General features: G+C 42.0%; 1 protein-coding gene across 4 annotated transcripts in view; it reads right to left on the reverse strand.

Annotated features, from left to right (window-relative positions):
• The window catches only part of LOC132916134 (amyloid beta A4 precursor protein-binding family B member 1-interacting protein), a 149,393-nt gene that overhangs the window by 24,881 nt on the left and 104,441 nt on the right, over positions 1 to 20,071 (reverse strand). For 3 of the 4 annotated variants that reach the window (XM_060975939.1, XM_060975937.1, XM_060975938.1), the window contains one exon: positions 3,587 to 3,686. In XM_060975939.1, coding sequence (XP_060831922.1) covers positions 3,587 to 3,686 — 100 coding nt within the window. Of the gene's footprint in view, positions 1 to 3,586; positions 3,687 to 8,939; positions 9,467 to 20,071 lie in introns of those variants that run through there. The other variant, XM_060975940.1, reaches the window with a different exon arrangement.

Here is a 20,071-nt window from a genome sequence, read left to right on the forward strand (position 1 = left end):
TTCGTTTAACTTTTTTATTAAATTTGCAAAATTTAGATTACTCTAAAAGCTTCCGATTTCTTTGACATCGAAACTTCTACCTCTCGACCGAAAGCTCTTTAAGCGTCCATCAACGAGATTAAATTCGGTACCACAACGTTTACCGGATCTTCGAAGCGATAGGGCTACGACGAACATTCCGAAACGATGCAAATTGCGCGGGTTTCGTCGCTGTACAACCGTCGCAAACTTAACATCGTTAACTTAGAATTTCGTTATAGACGCATGCAGAAAGTCCGGGAGGGGAAAACGAACGGAAGATACGAAACGACGCCAGCGTAGTATGCACTTGGGCTATTTTAATGCGTCGCGAGATGATTGATTAAATTTCTGCGAGGCTACGTCGCTGTAATTGAATGCAAGTCCCGAGCTGTTCGGGATTTTTACAACTCGATCGTAGCCTGCCCCTCTAGAGATGCCACGGCAATCCTCTGCGAAGATACCGGATCGCAACGAACAACTGAGCGTGCAATTTTCCTGCTACACGTTTGCGTTTCATACTTTTCTTCGATCGTGATTAAACTGCGGATGTTTATGCAAATTTACGTGTTTACGAACGAGCTACTAAAGAAACGGGACCAAGGTAGAAAATTTAGTTTTAGAAGTGAGAATCAGACGATCGTAAGATTACTTCTCACTGGTACCAACAAAATTAAAGTTTAAAAATTCGATTTACTTACTCATAAATATAAATAGAAAAGAGGTAAACGATAAAATACAAGCCATACTGGTATGTCCCTACTGCGAAGTACAAGGAGGTTTGAATGAATAAAAAATAGGGATTAATTTTTCATGACTTGCCTTCCTTGAGTTTCGTCAAGTTACCAATTTTACCCCCTACTGTCCTGTCTCGAGCCGAACGCAACAGTCATTAGTCCTTTGAGCACACGTTTGGCTTCATTCGAGCCTCTTTTGTGTCGGTTCTTCTTTTCACTTTGCGTTTACTTTGCGAGGGAAGAAGCAAGGATCCTTAATAAAGAGGATAGCTGCGGGTAACCAAAGTTCAACCACGAATGAAGCGTGTTTTTAAATTACGCGCCTAAGATACAGCGAGACGGCTTAAGAATAGATCGAATAAATTTGAACACAAATTAATTCGAACACGATCCAGCGAAACGTTGAATAATTTGCATGTCGAATAAAACTTAGTCACAGGTAATTATACGTTCCGATGGTGTTAATTGGTAATTAAAATTTATGTACAGGTAAACAGTTTCAGATACAATAACGACGTTTTAATCGACATTTTACATTAACGAGATAAATTAATGAAATGGCTATAATTTTATTCATTTGAACGTAATTTGAACGTTTATCAAATTGGTTTGAGAACGTTTCACGATCGCCATAAAACCGTGTCTTGCCCTTTGAGCGAGGTGCGAATGAAAGTTCAAGGAATAATTAAAAAGCGAAGAGTAAAAAGACCGAAGGAAAGCGAAAGCTCGGAAAACGGAAAAGGTAGAAAGAACGGATTAAAAGTGGAAATTATTGCATCGCGGTAATGAAACTGCCGTGGTAATTCCGATTTCAATCCGAGCGTACATTAATTAAAACACACACGCTCGTATCAATTCCCAGGAGCAGATTCTACTGTCACTTTATAAATTACTTCGTCTTTCAACGCCTACATTTTTAACGTATTTTTAACGCACGTATTTAAACTTTCGCGGTACTCATCCTCTTCGTGTCGCTCTCACCTCTTTTCTATAATTAAAGTTTTTAACGTGAATTATCGTACTTCCGTGAAGTACTATCGCTATTACGCTTTTCAAACAAGTACTCAAGTACTGTAAAACGCTTTTTAACGAGCTATTATAGGTCATTTTGAACGAGAGAGCGTAAAAATTGTAAGTAAAGAACGTTCAAGATAGAAAAACGTACTAAAACCTTGAATAATACTGCTCTTTAAAATCAATCACGTAACTGAAGCTCAAATAAAATATAAAATAATTCTTATTTATCCTGAACAGTGTCTCCAAACAATGAAAAATCGGAAATACGCGTAACAAAACAGAACCACCCAGCAATAAAGTTAAATTTAAGAACCAAAAGAAGCAAATTAATCGAACGATCGAAAAGAGGGTAGAGTTTTTGAAAGCCAGAGGCGAGAAAGAGGGTGCGAAGCTGAGATACAAGCATGGTACAGGATTTTTCAGACTATCGGGCGCGCACATCGTGCGGTTAAAGCCTGCTATGCGCCACTATCGAGCATAAATTCGCTGATACGACGGGGCAGGGATTTTTCTCGTGACGCGACGGAAAGGTTGGAGCTAGTTCAAAAGATTTAAGATAAAGCGCGTGGTGTAGGTGCGAGGCTCGATGCCGTTGCAGTTGCAGCTGCCGTTGCCGCAGAATCGCCGCAGGAGACGACGTGACCGGCGATTCGAGCCACCACCGAACCAGGCATCACGTTCGACCAGCGTCGAATTTTCTACGCTTCAGCCTGCTTACTAGACGTTTGTGACACTCGAAGAAATACACTGGGGAAATAGGAATATTTCTTCGCTTTTCAATTCCTCCTACGTTTTTACGACTTTGTCGAGAGGAATAGTAAAAAGAGTCGAGTGAAAGGAATTAGTAATCAATGGGCTGAGCATTTTTATTCGTTTATGGGAAATGTGAAGACATAAAAATGCACAGAAGGCTCGTAACGTGCAAAAAGGACAAAGTATATATATGTAAAGTTCAAAATATAGTACTTTTTACAATTTTACGATACAATGACGTTTAATATTAAACAACTATGTGTAACTTCGATACGATTTCTTTAGTAAAAACTTCGTACCCACGTCTGAAGCTAATTTCGCTACTTTTACTTTCAAAGTAACCAACAGTCAAAAACTTTCGATAACATTAAACGACGTCTTGCTCATCGTCCGTAGCAAATTATTAAATCCTCTAACCTAAACGGTCATTTAACGTTCAAGTTTTCCAATAACCATGTAATTTACGATCTCGAAACGCTTTTATCGACGATAAGATCATCGTGTCCGATCGGAATCTTCGTCGCATCGCCGCACCGCCACGAAATCGCAGCACAAGGTGCAATAAAACACCGGAAATTGCTCTTTACCGATGCGTCCCCTCTTTGTCCACAGAAAAACTCATTTGCCGTCGACTCGGTTTCACGAACATTAGTGGAGGGACATTTGCACGCCACCAACAGCCGATTTAATCAGAGAGTAAGATCAACGAAAACATCGTCGTTTTCTTTGGGTTCCACGAGCGTGTTTCCGAGGGTAAAAAAAAAGCTACGCCACAATCTCGCGGGATGAAACGTCTCTTTTGTGCGCGATGTCCCGTCCGTTTATTCACGAAGTACGAAATGGAGGAGGGTGGAACGTTAGAAAAACTGTCCTAGATACGAGACACAGGTCGTGTATGAACATGGACGGACGTTCACGGTATTGAACAAAGGAGGAAGTCGGATTTTTTGTCCCGAAGGAAACGTTTTTTAGAACGGCGCAATGTCACAGCCGCGGAAATTACATGGAGACGGAACGATCGATCTCTATTGAGAATTTTGGATACAAAAAAGATAGCTCACCTTCCAGATTTGCCATGGAGAACCTATAGCTATCGATTCTCGGCGTGTTGATGTCCGAGTTGAAAGGCCTGAGGGTCGCTGAGCTCACATTGTCCAGACCCTGTAACAGCAATTTATTCTAACGTTAATTATTTATTTATTTCAACGTTGTTATTTATCGGCACTGTTGAATAAAGAAGTTTTACAGATTTTCTGGTCTGAGAAAAAATACTTTGTATTCGATATTTCGTAATATATGTACTGTACGAGATATTAACATTAAACAACGGTATACAGGTTGCACAATCGATCGATCAAATCACAATGATACATAACAAGTATATAGGTATCGTTGAAACGGTAAAACTACCGCTAACGCCACCAATTCTAATAAAAGAGACATCATCCAAAAATTCCCCAGCAAACTTTCCCAAGCGTAATTCATTTCACAAAAAGAGCGTCGAAAGTTCTTTTCCAGCTATGTCCAGGCACGCTATGTCGCAGCCGTTGGCTGAACATACAGAAATAAATCATTTACCACCCTAGAAACGGTGTCGATAACGCAAGCACGTCCGACAAAGGAAACAGCACGATGAGTTCTCTGTAACAGAAATAGAGGCGCAAACGCGAGCTGAATCCGTAGTTCCTCGCGGTCTACCGACACTTCTTGCTGCAACACGATCGATCGATAATCCGCTCGAGATCCTTTTACGTTTCTAACTCGGCTAGAAATGCGATTTACGTGAAACCGCGGAGTCGCTCACCCAATTTCCTACGGATGATCTCACATTGTTCTGCGATCAATTTCGCGAGATCGGCGAACGCGGCGAAACTTCAACGCGCGCTCCAAGGACGTTTCCGTGGATCTGATTCGACGCTTTGGGGCGAAATAGGAATTGTTAGCAGTGAAGTATCGTGGAAGTTGCCGAGGAGGGTGGAAAAGGGAGAACTGGAAGACTTCCAGATATTCGATTGTTTTGCAGACGCGTGCATGCAATGATAACGACGAGACGGCGCTGTTTCTGTGTATCGTAGCCCGAAGGTGGCAAAACTTGCCTCTTAAAGGGATGTTTGCGCAGCAGAAGTTTGTGCTTCCGTTTCCAGCGGCCGTCGACGTCGAGCAGCCAGAAATTTACTTTGGAATACGATTCTATTTGAAAATTGTATGGTGGGTTGCAATTTCTATAATGGAAATAACAATTGGATTGCGAATAATTGTTATTCTGACATTTAGAGCGCAGAATATCCCATTGTTCGGTAATAAGGAACATTTTAACAATTCTGGACAATTTCCACGCGATGTAGATCGCGACTGGGAGAAGATTTTGAAAAAGTGGCGTTCTCTGAGGAAGAGGTCCAGCGAGCGCTTCTCTCGCGGTGGCGCACAGCCAGCGGACTTCCGCGTTTTGAACCATTAACCGTAAATAATGCGAGAACCGAGTTGCCCGCTCGGCCGTGTATGTACATGCGGCGTTCTACGGCGGTTAATCAAGCAACAGCTCCACACGGTGAACACACAATGCCTTCGGCTTCGCCACGTACACGTACACAACCTGAACACATACACACAAACACAGGAACGTAAAACGTTCCAGCGGATAGGAGAAAACTGGGCTCGCCGTGTGTACCCCGTGTACACGTTTCGCTACGCCTGATAGATCGCCTCTCTCCATCCCTCTCCTCTCTCCGCGACCTGGCTCTCTCTCTCTAGCTGTGTGACCGGAGGGCACATAGGATCTCATGGGACGCTGTATCGGCGATTCTTCGATGGCTGAATAGCTGAAGCGACTGGAAACACGGGGTGACTTGTAAACGACAGGGTGAAACTGGCGTGGCATTGCTTAGAATGCTTGATGACACTTTACCAAGTGGATCGTGATTGGCGAAAGAGATCTTTCGAATCTGCTTGCAAATCAAATTAGACCTTTCATCCTACGTGTGATTAGCGAATTACGAGCTTATTGTCTCTTCCGTTTCGTACGCTTTTATATCGTTCTTTGCGTGAATGTCAGGGAATTATTTCCAACGGCGATTAATCGAAGAACCTATATATCGAACATCAAAAAATACAGAGAAAATACGAGACACGCGAACTAACCGTTAAAAGAGAGAACTGTTCATTTTCGAGTTCAGCGAGGTGCATCAAACCCAATAAATCGCTAGGGCTTACGTTCTCGAGAATATAGAGGGACGCGTGTTACAGCGATGGCTTCTCCCGTCGAGCTGGTAAACGCAATGTGGGTGTAAACGTGGTGAACGACCCGGTAACCACCATTCGGCCATCAGGCACAACAATTAGATTCGACCGGATAAGTCGACTCTTCCTGTAACGCGAAACTCGTGGACGGTTACGTTGGTCGTATCTCGCGCGGAGCATTGTCACGGATATTTAGCCATGTTATTGACGTTCACGGGGTCAGATACCACGCTGCGATAGCGGAGAACGAATTTCTCCCAGGATTCCTACGTCGATTCCCTCGCTGAGAAGTTAATCGATCAGCGAGCGATGAGGCGAGCTCGCGTGGGAGTGAAACAACGGGAGAGCAAGGAAATCGCTCGATTGGGATCTTATCCGCCGTTTAACGTCCTCGAAACAGTCAAGGAATCAAGTTTCTGAACTATCCTAACCAGAGTGATACCGTATGTTTCAAACGATAACGTTTGCGGCGATACACGTTCGTCTAATTTATGCTGGTTTTGAAGTATCGTGTTTCTTTCTGGATTATTTGTAGACGAGGGGGCTTGGTATCTTGTTTCGACAGAAATGAAACAACGTGTAGAACGCTTAACAGGTTAAAGAACATCGACGATCCATTTCAATCCCTACTTTTTTTCAGGCAAAAAAAATGTCAAGCATCTCGACCTTAACACCACCGCGATCAACGTTAAACAAATCTATCTTTCGTAGTTGCAAATAATGAAAATGTCCCCGGCCGAAACGAACAGGTTTACGAGGCGCAAGCCTATAAACGAGAAGCGGAAGACGCAGGAAGCGCTCTCTAGAGGCCACGAAAAATCCCCTCGAGACGTTCTCCGTCGATGATGAAATAATTTGTACGCGGCACGGGGTGCGCGCGTCCTTACATTTTTCATGGCCACGGGGTCTCTTCCGGGCGACGGAACGCGAGTTGAAAAGAGCAAAAAGCTCGCACTCGGCCGAGTGTCGGTTTACCCGCGCAAAGTGCGAGTTTACTCTCGACTCGAGTCGACTACGCTTTCTCGGCCTTTTACAACACTACCCTCTCGAGGACTCGTGCTTTTTGCCGACGAAAAAGCCAAAGGAGAGAAAGGCCGCTTGCCGCCAATTTATTCTCACTGAGAACCTTTCTTCGCCCGAGCTTTATCGCTTGGCGATAAAAACTCAACAGCCGAGGATCGAACTTTCCTCGATTCAACCGACGGACGATATCACGCGGATTGTTTCTCTCGACTCGAGCGAGAAACTTTTCACGCTGAAACGGTCTCTCAAAGAAACAGCTGTAACATCGTGCAAACAACGCGAGCAAACGACTGGAAAGAACGGTTAAAAAAGTTTCGAGAACACGCTTCCGACGATGGTTCGCGCAACTTGCTTCGATCGTGCAGATCCCTTTTCTTTTTTTATTGCGTTGCGATTGCTGTTTCAAACTTGCGTTGGCATCGACTCTATAATTTTTCTCGTCGCAAGAAAATGTTTTTGCTTTCAATTAGCGTGATCAGTGATCGCGAATATTTATGAACTTACGAGAAATCTTTACGTTCGAAGATGTGAGAGGGAAAAAACAATCTACACCCTAATACCTCTCACCGCAAGCCTAATTAACGAAAAATAAAGATACCACTCTGTCTTAATTGCCGTATGCCTCGGCGAGCATTAACGCAAAGGCGAATGTCCATAGCCATTGGATTCGTTGGAATGATTAATCGACATGGACGCAGTCAATGGAAGCTATCGCGGATATTGCAGATACCGCATTCATCACGACCGTAGAATATTTCGGTGCATCGACTGTCAAGCTTAAGCAAGAAACATGTGCCACAAGGACAGCCGTAAAATTGTCCGGAAATAAGCCTGTCAGCCGTGTGCGAGAGCGAAACAACCCTCGGAGAAATGCAGGTGTCGTCTGCATGCGCCTGACGTGCCAACTTAATATTAAACGTCTGCAACCACCCTCATTGATGCTTAAGACCAGAGAAGAAATGGGGTATCTATCCTTTGGAAGAATCTTTTATCCTTACTTTGGCTGACAACATAAGAAAGCTCGTAGGAGGTCGTATCTGGAAGATCGAAGAATTCTAAATTATCGCATTCACCCGACTTAAGGTGGGATTATGGGGTTGAAATAAGGAGGTATAGGAGTCACGTTAAGGAGAAAGTCTGACGAACGACGTTAGAATTCGTTGCCACGAAGGGGAAAAAATACCATGAGTGTATTTAATCCTCTTCTTGGCTCAGGACACAGAGACACTGGGTTGCGCGAGAGAAATACGTGATTTGTCCCCGCCCGAAAGAATCCCCGAAGAAACTTTTCCTTTTTTGGCTTTCTCTGTTGGAACAGCATCTCGTGCCAATACGATGTTCCCCGACATTTCCTCGAACCCCGAAATTTACCGCAACGATATAAAGGTCGTTGTATCCAATTTCGTAGCGGTATTCCCGTTTGGGATATTTATGAGAATACTAAGGTACTAGTGGCGTTTGAGAGGGTAATGATATGAAAATCTGACGATAAAACATTCGAGTCGGTCTAACGAAGCTTCAGCGATATTGAAATTGTCATGTAAAGTTTTATTCGTGCTCTCGATTACCGATACAATTTGAGAAGAGCAAATCGTAGAGGTTTGATTTCTGTACCTATAAACTGAATGTTTCGAAGCAACTCTAAGTTATACATTTCTTAAATAAGCACTTTTAACACGAGGTCCAACGAGAGAGTTAATCGATCGATTGGATACAAAGTTGCACGTTTTACGAACAGGAATCCGCGTCTTCTGTCGGTGTTTCGTTCATTCAGGCCAACTTTCCGCGAGATGATCGCGCATTACACGTAACCTGGTGTTTTAAATGCGAAAACCGGTTCGGAAAGCATAATCCTACGCGTTCACAGAGAGTATAGAGGAAATTGCTGGCGAGTTACAATTTCTAGGAACCCGTTCCACCTGAGAGAACCCGCTTAACCATAGTCTCCTAATACATGCATAATTTCATCTTCAAACTTTCTACGATTCCCTCTTTGCTCGTTTCCTCTCTTATTCTTCGCGTGTTATCCTGCGGTCCTTTATCCCATGCCATGGGACCGTTTTCGACCAAGCCATACCAAACCATAAAAAGTCAACTCAGCGATCTACCCAATCAAATGTAAATTTCTCTGCTTCTTTCCTGCATACTACTCACGTCCTCCTGTGCCTTGTGGCTTTTCCATCGGAAAAACCTATCCATTTGGCAGCCTGGAAAGCTTCTGCTTCCTGATAGCCTCGCTTCTGCTCCTTTACAGCATCTTCTTGAAGAATATCGTGTCTTCTTTTTTTCGTAATTTTTGTTTACGGTTATTTGTATGGACGAATAAACTGATAATTATTCTCGGCATAATTCACGTGACTATGAAAAACGTTCGGCACAAACCGGAAGAACGGATGGAATCTCGTAAATAAAGTTAGAAGAAGCCAGTTCGTAGATTAAGGACGAATTGTTTACTTCGGAGGAAGTTGGTTTTATACGTCTAGACTTTCTGCGTTCCACCACGATCCTCGATCGACACTAAGAATCGGAGACTACGCTACAAGGGAGAGGATAACACGGTGTCGTGGCCAATAACAGTCCTTGAACCTGGCCGAGCGATCGTTTAACGATAGTCATCGCGGGGAACGGTCGGCCGTCATGGGCCTCCGTTTCACAACAACGTCCAAGCTCGTCTCGCGTGACCAGGCTAATGAAATCATCGGTCACTCAGATTTCCTCCCGCGCCGAACGGATAGAGTACGCGATTTCCGGCGATGGGACAGCCCGTAGAGGAATCGATCACATCCTGCGATTGACTCGACTTCGCTTATAATCCCCGAGCAAGTCTTCGAAGAAATCTTCCTAACGTTAACGATGCATCTAAAATCGGTAAGGCACTGAACCTATCCCAATATTTATAACCATGGACCAGCAAGATCTATTCGATCATCTTTCATAGTTCGATTCACAAAAATCTATATTTACGTTTCGACGTCGATACTTTTTCACTGAGAAACAAGAACGTGTCAAGTAACGATAACGTGGAAATCATTGATGCGACACGCAAGATATCGCAGAAATCTTGATCGTCACAGAGCTTCAAGGAGTGCGAAGGAACATCCTGTGAAAAAGTCGGAGAGATTTGGAACGATCGGTCGGATTACGATCGAGATTCGAGGTGGACGGTTCGAAGTGGACACGGACGACCGGCGTGATCGCGTACTGGCGTGGTATTGCAGGCACTGGATGCTGATCCGCGAGGGATTCAACGTGGAGCCGGTCGGTTCTTCGTCCCTCGCCCTCTCGATTCCCTCCACGACGTGAACGAACGAGAGGAGAAACTTCCTATCTCTCTCTCGTTCTCTTCCTCCTTCCCCTTTGCTTCCCTCTGCGTCCAACACGCGCATGTGCGGCTATCGATTCCGCCTGCTCCCGCAGGAACACAGGACTACGGCGATACTTTTTCCTGCGCAATGCTGCGAGGAAATCGTCCTGCGAACACCCCCTGCCGGAGATAGGGTAAAGACACGCGCGGCCAAATAGGTTGCACTCGCAAAGGGCAAACTTCAACTGAGCAGATTCCATTCTATCTGATGTGTTTCTTGGAACATTTCCTCCGTACGAAGAGTACAGGGCAATGACAGTACTCCTATTCTTTAAGGGAAAACAGGTTTAAGATCCACCACGTTGTCAATCGATTTCATCTTGCCAACATCTTGTTTTTACATATATTTTTGTTATATTGTTTGTTTGTAATAACATTACAATATAACATCAAGATATTAAAATGTTATTCGTCTTAAGTGACTAATTACAAATAATTGTACGATTAAACGATTAGTTTCGTATAATTATATTCGTAGACAGCATGTCGATTAGCATCAACAGTGCAATTTCTTGTGCTAATTTCGTATAATAATCCGTGGAAACTTTAATTAAGGTTAAAGAATAGCTCGTGTACATAATAGTTTCGGTTATGAATTTATGGGTTTGATCTGATAGTACTTTAGTTTACCAAAGTATCATTTATAATTCAGTTTGAGGGGGTGAAACTTCTGCAATTTATTGTTACGGTGAAAATGAATATAATCGCAGGATTGTTAGTGTGTTTTCAGTTCGCCACGAACACGGCCTGCGCCTGCTGATGAAACGAGCTTAATTAAAAGGATTTAACGAACGCCGCCCCGGCTTTGGGCGAATTTAATTAAAGACGGAACCGCATCGATGCACCGATGCATCCTACCTCCTGTAATCTCTCGTACGATTTTCACAATTTTCTCTCCACAAAGTCATCGTATAAATCTTACGTCGTGATTGCTACGTTAAAATAACAGCGAGCTTACGAAAATTCCACGAGATCCATCCATTAGAATATCTTTACCATTCTATTTTCTTATGCACGCGATTTCAATGTTTTACGTGTATAATAATTTACTTATATAATTAACAATAATACGATGTCATATAATTATTACACAATTTACAATTTATAATACGATCGTATCTTACATTTTACGAAATACCAATCATTAAAAACCAGACGTTTCATGCGTTACAACACAGCTCGTTTCATTCGACTGTACGCACACGCGTAAGAACGAAACATCCTTCAGAAATTTCAGAATTGCCCGCTATACAAATCTCATCGGTTTTTCTCTTCTTCACAACTTTCTTTTCATAGTTTCTGGTCCGACGCGTTGACTTGTTCGCACCACCCTAACTGCACTCGATGCAACGCCGCCATAACAACTCACGGGAGTCGAATTACCCCCCACGGACTAGAAAACAGGCAGGGAGAGAGTCAGAGAGAGACAAGGTTCGTTGGACCAGCAGATGTATTCGCTCAGGTGTTGTATTCGAGCTCGGTCGTGCATTCACGCACCTACACGAACATACGTAATCGCGGGGGTGGATATGACGCATCCTCCGTCGACGATTGCCCGTGTCCAGCCCCCGTTTCGCGATGGAAAATTCCGCTTCCCCCGAAAACACTTGGCACAACGAACCACCGCGACGTTCCCGATGGCTCCTTTTAATATCGACGTTTGTTTGTCTGCGACTCGCACCCATTTCGGGGCAACTTTCATCGAGCAATTGCTGCTCTGTTATCGTTTCTCTGACCCTTTTCCTCTTTAAGATGGGCTCTTCCGCGATTTTTGGAAGAAATTCAAAAGTAGATGAGGAATATTTATTTTTTAAGTGATTTCTGATGCTCTGGTGAATTCTTGCGAGGACTCATTTTATAGTCTCTGATATCATTCGTGTTCTTTTAATGGAGAATCGACTATATGGAAGGGTCATGTAAGAATAACATTTTGTCTGAGAAATGTTTAATTCCTGAATGGACAACTGATAGATTGTTTTATAATTTCCTACCTTTTTCGTGATTATATAAATAGCCATGTAACTTTGACATTCAATTTTCTCAGAAGTAATGGAAAATTTATATGAAATCGAGCATTGCTGGGAATATTTGCGGAAGCGATATTTAATTGAAAAAATAATATCTATTTAATTTAGAGTAAATAAATAAATACGGTATATCTGCGAAAATAATATTCAGCAGACAAAATAACAATAAATTCCTCCAAAAATTATATGGATTCGTAAACAGGAATTCAATGAACTGAAAATATCGGATCTAGCAAACAAAAATATTGAGACGAAAGGGCAGATCGGATACAAATGTATAAATTCAATCGGTTAAATGAACTTTGCGTTCGAACATATTGCGCCTTTTACACGGACGGGATGAGAAAAGGCAAGCGAATTCGAGCGAATAAAACTGGGAGTCAGGTAGTAAGATAAAGCGTCTTCTCGAAACTGACAATTGACCAAGAAAAATAGAGAAAGCTCGTGAACCGTCTATCAGAGCGAAAGTTCGATTCAAAGCGCTTTGCAGCTTTGCAAGTCTCTGGGGGAACATCGTTCGATATTTATTTTGTTCCGAAGGAGATACAAAAATAAATTCGCTACGTGACTGTCTCTACAGCGGCTATATTTCTCGCAAAGGTTAGATACAACGAAATAAGAAAGGAAAGCATAAGAAATTGCATTATTGATGACGTTCGAAAGGAACGAAGTTAACGTGACATATGCAAAATTGTTTCTGATACGGTTCGTGTCAGAGAATTTATTTGATAAATTGCAGTGGAGTCTCTGAGAATCGACGATATAAGCATCTACTATTAAATATTGCAACTGTCATATAATCTCCGTACCGTTAATGTTATATATTATATCAAATTATCGCGGAATTTTCTCCTTTCTTTTATCGATTTTATCAATCTTATTTCAAGGAAGGCCACTTACTTGAAAAATTGCAGATAATCGTAAAAGTATCAAGAGATACTGCTTTATCTCTATATGTCTTTCATAATTTCCAAGAAAGCAGAGAAAACACGCCTGTTTCTTCGTTAATATTCCGTAGCCTTGACCCGTAGCCACGTTTGCAGAAAATCTAAGGGCATGGCAAATGAATCGATTGTTGGAACACGCTCAAACATACTCGGGGACCACGCACTATGCTCCAACTTGGCTCTAACAAGCGTCTCTTTGGCTTCCATTATCGTCGCAACGCAGAAACACGATCTAAAGGTGCCTATTACCATGTGTACACTTGCCTCGCGCTGTATAATCTCGCCACCGCACCGGCTGTGGCTCAACCCCAATTAGAGTTTTGGTAATGGAGAGACAGTCGGCCGTAGCCATGAAAATGTACGGACGAACGTCGATCAGTCGTTTCTCGAAACAAACAAAGCAGAAGACTGGCTTGGCTGTATCGTTTCAGATGGTGATTTTCATTTTCTATTCTAGTCAAAGAAATTTGATTTCAGATGAATTTCAAACATTTTATTCCATTTTTCTTTTCATCGTACAAATTACTCCATGCTATTCTAATCCTTTTGAAACTTTTCTTTATAGCCTGTTTCATATTTCACGTACACGATTTTCCTTTACAAGCCTGATCATCTAAAAATTCAAGTCCATAGTTCGATCGCGTGAAATTCGAATTCCGTGCTGTTCGATCGTTTATTTCGAAGCGTCTGCGTATGCAGCTAAGGCTGCGTTCCAAAACGTCCAGCAGAACTCTGAGAAACTCAAAGCGAGATACGGAGGCAAATATAATTATAGACTCGTTGCCGAGGCAGCAGAAATCGCCCGAGGAACCGTTCTCTTGGTTTTCTAACGAGAAACATAAGTTTAATTCTGACTTGAAAATAAGTACACGAGGACACGTTTGATGTTCTCGCGCGTTTCATAGCGGTTTTGCATCTTAAGGTTCAGCCGTTTGCACAAAAGGTATATCGTTGCAGCTACGTTATATCTGTGTTAAACAAACAAACGATAAAAAGCAAGGAACAAAGAGGAAGTAGAAAACAAGAAGCAGGAAATGGCTTAATTAAATATGGTTTTGTATCTTGCTGAGAGTTCCATATTCATTCACAGTGTACTCCTATGTATTCTGGGCGTTTTAACGAATTAACGAATTAAAAATTTATTATTAATAATAGATAAAATCAAATCTTGCCAGCAAAAAGATCGACCGCCGAAGAATCGAAGCAAAAATTGAAAATACTTTGTAAAAAGAAAATAGTATCGTTGATCATTTAATAACAAAGGACTAATACACTTTCACGGCAGCATTGCTATTCATCGGACGAACATGACAAAGTTACCAAGGTGGAACGTTCAATTTTTCATTCCATAGACTTATCCAGCATCTACCGTCAATCACGGAAAAATCGTCGGTGTTCCAACGAAAAATTTCCATCGAAATTTTTCTATGCGAACATCCATCTCGAAAATGCAGGATTTTAAACGTCACGTACGTGTTACCTGTCAATTCGACGACGACGAAGAAAAATATTCGGTATCCACGAGGAATAAACATGCGTCGTTGGCTAAGCCGTCGCGTGCTTGCATATCCGGTGCACGAAAATGCATTCGAGAGTGCAGCTCTCGAGCCACAATGCACGCAGCACTAGAGACTTGCGTATGTCCGCGCGATGTCATCGCTCCTTTTTGTCGTCGATGACGAGATATCGACTTGTCTCTCCTCTGTCTCTTTTCTTTCGGAGAATGAAAGCCCCGCCAGAAATTAATTGGACGTGAAACGACGGAAGGCTGAATGATGTTTACGAGAATGACGGAGAAAGGTTGGAATATTCTTTCCTGTAAATTTTATTCGCGGGAAAATGTGAGAAAATAAATGTTTGGTACGATATAATGGTTCTGCTTGATAAATTACTAAATAGTTCTGTTTAATGACAATTACGTGCTATATAATTGTTTATAATTTTAGCTGCATAATTTGACTCATAAGTATATAATTAAAAACGCTTTTAATCTTAGAAAGACTTCAAAATATTTAATTAATTGAGATATAGCAATTGTATAATATTTTGAAAAGTATTTTGCCTTTATCCATCTCACTGAACGATGAACGAAGATATTCACCTGATTGACTTGCAAATAACAGCCTAATAACACATCACACGTGATCTCGACTTTGCATCTTCAAAATATAACTCTCAAATTGCTCGTTTTAAATTTAAAATTCGCCGATAGTATCTTCACGACTCGTTCTCTGTTTCTTCCACGTTTCCCACAGTGTCTGCGCAAGTTTGTTTCCAGAAATTTTGCACGCAGATGTGAGCGGATGGCCAACCGTACAGTGTCTAAGTCTAGATTCTAAGCACGATAGGACAGAAGTATCACGCGACATTCACGAGACCGTTCGGCCAGGAAGCGACGTTCCTTTAAAGTTCGCCGCTTATCACCGCGTATCGTGCGATTCTTCGAGGGAACGAGGAACATCCTGCCGAGTAAAATGGTAAATTAGACCCGGTGCCTAGTCCCTAAAACCGTCGCCCTAATGTCGGCCGATTTGTCTCCCTATTCAGAGGGCACCCGCAGAAATTTTAACGGCACCTAAATTAAAACGATTTGCCGTCGCGATATACGCTCGCTCGAACGTTGCTTGATCGAGACGAGTGACGTTAATTAAATTTCGAGATGAAAATGGATAATTTGTTTGCTACTGCGCTTTTGTCCGACCTTGCAAAAAGTTTGTAACTATAACAACGAAGTTTTTTTTAAAGAACAGTTAATAAGAAGTATACAGGAAGACATCCTGCTAAAATGTTATATAGCACAAGAGCTTAAATGCCTCGAAAGATCGGTTTCTTTAAAAATCACACAGCTCGTGTTACATTTTCTCACCACACTGACGCAGAATTAAGAGCGACCAGTTCACTGGCCAAAGAGGAAGTTGAAAAAGTCAGTCTCAAATTGAAGCAGACAACGAAATAGACCGTCTGTCGGCCGATTGTTCACAGAGAATCGTCCCGTCAGTCGACTGACGAATTAGATTGGATCTCCCATCTAGTCGCTAAAACTGCTACCCTAATATCCACCCTGGAATCGACCTCCCTTATTCACGAGGGTGCTGATGATTAATTGTCGCTACCCTTCGACAGCGACGTATCAAGGCGAACGAGAAACTCGTGACCTCATGCAACCGGCTTAAAAGTATCGTGAATGGAGGAACGACGTTGCATATTTGCAAAGTCACGCGTGCGTGCAAGTGGCGGATCAGAAAATTTCGCAAAGATCCGACGATATATTTACGGTTTGCTTAGCCGAGAGTGTTCATCGTTTTTTCCCAATAAATTATCAGTCTTGTTTGCATAGGACTATCTGTGTTTTCTTACGGAAACAACGACACGTTTGTTTCTGATTTTATGGCATCGGGCTCCGTTCGATAAAACGCAAGCTGCTCTTTCACGGTTCTGCGTAAACTATCGTTCGTTCACGGATGTCCATTCATGATGTACACTTTGATAAATCGATGTTTGAGAAGCGGTAGGTAGGTTCGGAAACACGCGACTTGTCGATCGTTGATTCATATGGGCGGGGGGAATGTATGAATTTCTTAAACGCCGAAACTATAAATTTTGATCACGGATCATCCTCACAGAAGCGATCGATATCAACTCCACTTTTTCTCCATTTCTCAACCTCATTACGCAAATATACGATTGACGTTCTGCTTGGATGCGAGCTGACTTTTTTAACCATGCGAGTGTCAATCGTAAAAAAGATGGAAGTAAACGCGAATCTCGTAAAAGCTTAATTGATCTTCAGGAACGAAGAGAGAATCGCCGAAATTTCATTCACCGGGGCATAAAATCGTTTCAACGAACCAATTAAATCGCGAAAGGCATGCACGCGTGTATATAATCGATTACGTGCACCCCCGCGTTTCGCGTTTGCCACGAGTAGTTCAAAGGGAATGAACTAAAAGGCAGTCCTGCCTTTGCCATTTCCCTCTTTTTCGTGTCTCGATTTCGTCTTCTTGTTTTTTCAACGTTAATTTTTTTTTTTTTTTTTTACCGTCTTGGCAGACTCGCTCGTCCGTCCATTAGCATTATTAAGGGCGGTTCGACCATCCACGAGGCGTATTTTATGGTAAAGTATCTAGCTAAAAAGCTAAAAGTATCGAAATCGCGACTTGGTCACTTATCGAAATTAAATCTGATACCAAGTCGCGATCTACGAGTGGTAGATTTATCGCGTAGAGCCTGTACGCCTATCGATACGGATCGCGATAAATAGCGTGGCTGGTAGAGGAAGTTTCACTGGTGAGAATCGAAAGTTATCGAGAAGAACATCGCAACAATACCGACGAAGCTTTTACCTCTTCGTATCTCTTTACCTCCTTTCAGCTCGTATTCTTTTCCTACTTCGCGTCTTATCAATGAGATACCGTTTTATGATATTTCTCGAGTGGCTGGCGTTATCGAATAGCCCTGAAAAGAGAAAATAATACTCGAAGTACAGAGGCTGAGCTCGATGGCGCGAAATAAATTTCTCTTTCCTACGACGAGATTTACTGCAACCAGTTTCAAGCTGCGAGTAAAAAGTTTCTAGAGAACGAACGTGCAGATTGATAAGTTTATAAAATGGCACGTAATAAGAGCTACGCATGAGTTGAAACGAACGAAAGTTTTCGAACGGATAGTGCTATCCTTTACAATTGTTAATTCAAAAATTCAAACATATTAACAATTGAAAATTTGGATTCACAGATTTAGATCCAATTATATTTCTACATTTTTATGTATATACGACACAATTTCTCACTCACGCTCGTTAGAGTATTCTCTCTATTCCTATGAATTTCGCACGTTGCTAAACTTCATGCAGTCAAAATTCGCACCTCTGATCCTTATTAATCCGACAATATTATCTCCAAGTTTCACAATTGGCTGCTCCGCAGAGCACAACGACGAGGCAGCATCCAACGGAGCGCGAGGAGCGCATTTCTTCGCTCCATGCTGGTGTAAAGCACATCATATCGGTGAACACAGGGCTTACGCAACAACCGGTCGCTTGTATAACAACAATGAGCACGCGTGCACGCGCTTTTCTCGGTTAAAAATAACCGTTCTAAAAACCGCGGGCCCCGACCACGCTTGGAAACGCAACGCAATAGCGCTCGATCCATTGTCTCGACAATTTCTCCTAGCACGATTCAATTAACGAACAACAACGCAGGCCGCGGTACGCGAGATTGACGTGGTTCTCTCGCCGAGTGCTATAACGATCGCGCCACGGGCCTTTGTCGTTTCGCCAATCGAACGTGTCGATCGAACGCGCGAAACGATGAAAAAATTGACTAACGACGACAAAACTAAAGGAGGGCGAGAAGGTTCCTGGCATTCTGTGTCTAACAGAATGTTATAAAAGACCGGTTTGAACATTTTTCTGGCGATAGTCCGTAGTACAGAAAACGAGTAAATCAAGACAGATTGTAAAATCAGTTACGTTGAAACGAGAAAAGGATGAAAAAGGTGGAAAGGTGTAGGGGATGAGAAGACCTCGTTCATCGTATTTTTTCATAGTCGATGACAAATTTTGACGTCGCGACGAGCAAACAGGATGCTGCTTATCTGCATCGTCTCGATAAACGCGATGCACATACAAGCTGCGTCGTACGCGCTTTTTTCGAAACGAGCGATCGTACGATGCGAAGATAACCGATGATGTTTCCCTGCTACTTCCTTTTATTGCTGATTCAACCGATAGGTGACAACTATAGGACTTTGCGCTTAACATTTTATCTGTCACATATTTTTATTATGAACAATGACTCGTTGTAAAGCGGCGCATTTTCAGAAGATTAGGGAGAAGATTGCTCGTTTTCTTCGAATTCTGGTGTATTTTATGTTATGAAATCATCCTGCTACCAACCTTCAATCGCTACATATATTTCAAAATTATGCAGTTTCTGTAGCAATTGTATTTATTTGCATATTTCAATAATGTCCCCTAATTTTAATATCCTGATGGAGAATTATATTTTCTTTTAGTACTTTAAACGCCTCTTGGAAGAAAAACATTAATCTCTTGAGCAGAAACGGGGAAAAGATTCCTTCGGATCTCGCTCATAGACCCAGGTGTTCTTAATTGCGGACTACCTCTTACGCGTCACAGATCTCCTATAAAATCGATGTTTTTCTTACGATAATTATAAATGGTAAGTAACATGCTGCTCGTACTGCTTACATCGCTTGAAGAGATATATTTATATTTAAAAGTAGATTTTAAGAAGTAATATAATATGACAAACAACGACTATCAAAAAATATACATCGAAGAATAATTATATCATTATATCGCTGATACTTCGTGATATTACACGTTATCATAATTAATATATAATATATAACGATTTAATTTCACTGGCAGCATGTATCCATCCAAAACAGCACACGCCTACAGGGACCGTTTTTCCGCAACGACAAGGGAAGAACGTAATCGCAGTTGCTTGGTTTAGAGACTCAACAAAAGCTCCATTACCGTGGTAATTAGGTTCGTTAATTATTTTATAAAGTTCGCAAAACCGGTTAACGTTGCCACGGGTCGCAATTACTCCCCCGTTTTGTTGGTATCGTTCAAAGCGAAACACGTGTTCTACGTCAACGTGCATCGGTACATTTTCGTACGTTAAAACCCGTTACCTTAATTAACTTCCTACAACGTCGTATATCTTAGAACCTAACATATTCCTCCTATGTGTCATTTAACGTTCTTTCCAGACTATTTTTTCTTTTACAGCCAACCCCATACACGCTTGAACCTGTATCGTCGTTCTTTCCTCTCATAAGAAAACAAAATTCTACTTGGAACAACTTGATACACACAGACTATTCATTATATCTCTGGCAGTAGCCACGAGGAGCTGCATCCGCAATTTCCAACGACTACCTACTAAAAAGCGAGACGAAGCAAGAGAAACA

This window comes from Bombus pascuorum, chromosome 1, assembly GCF_905332965.1.
Source record: "Bombus pascuorum chromosome 1, iyBomPasc1.1, whole genome shotgun sequence".
Lineage (NCBI taxonomy): Eukaryota > Metazoa > Arthropoda > Insecta > Hymenoptera > Apidae > Bombus > Bombus pascuorum.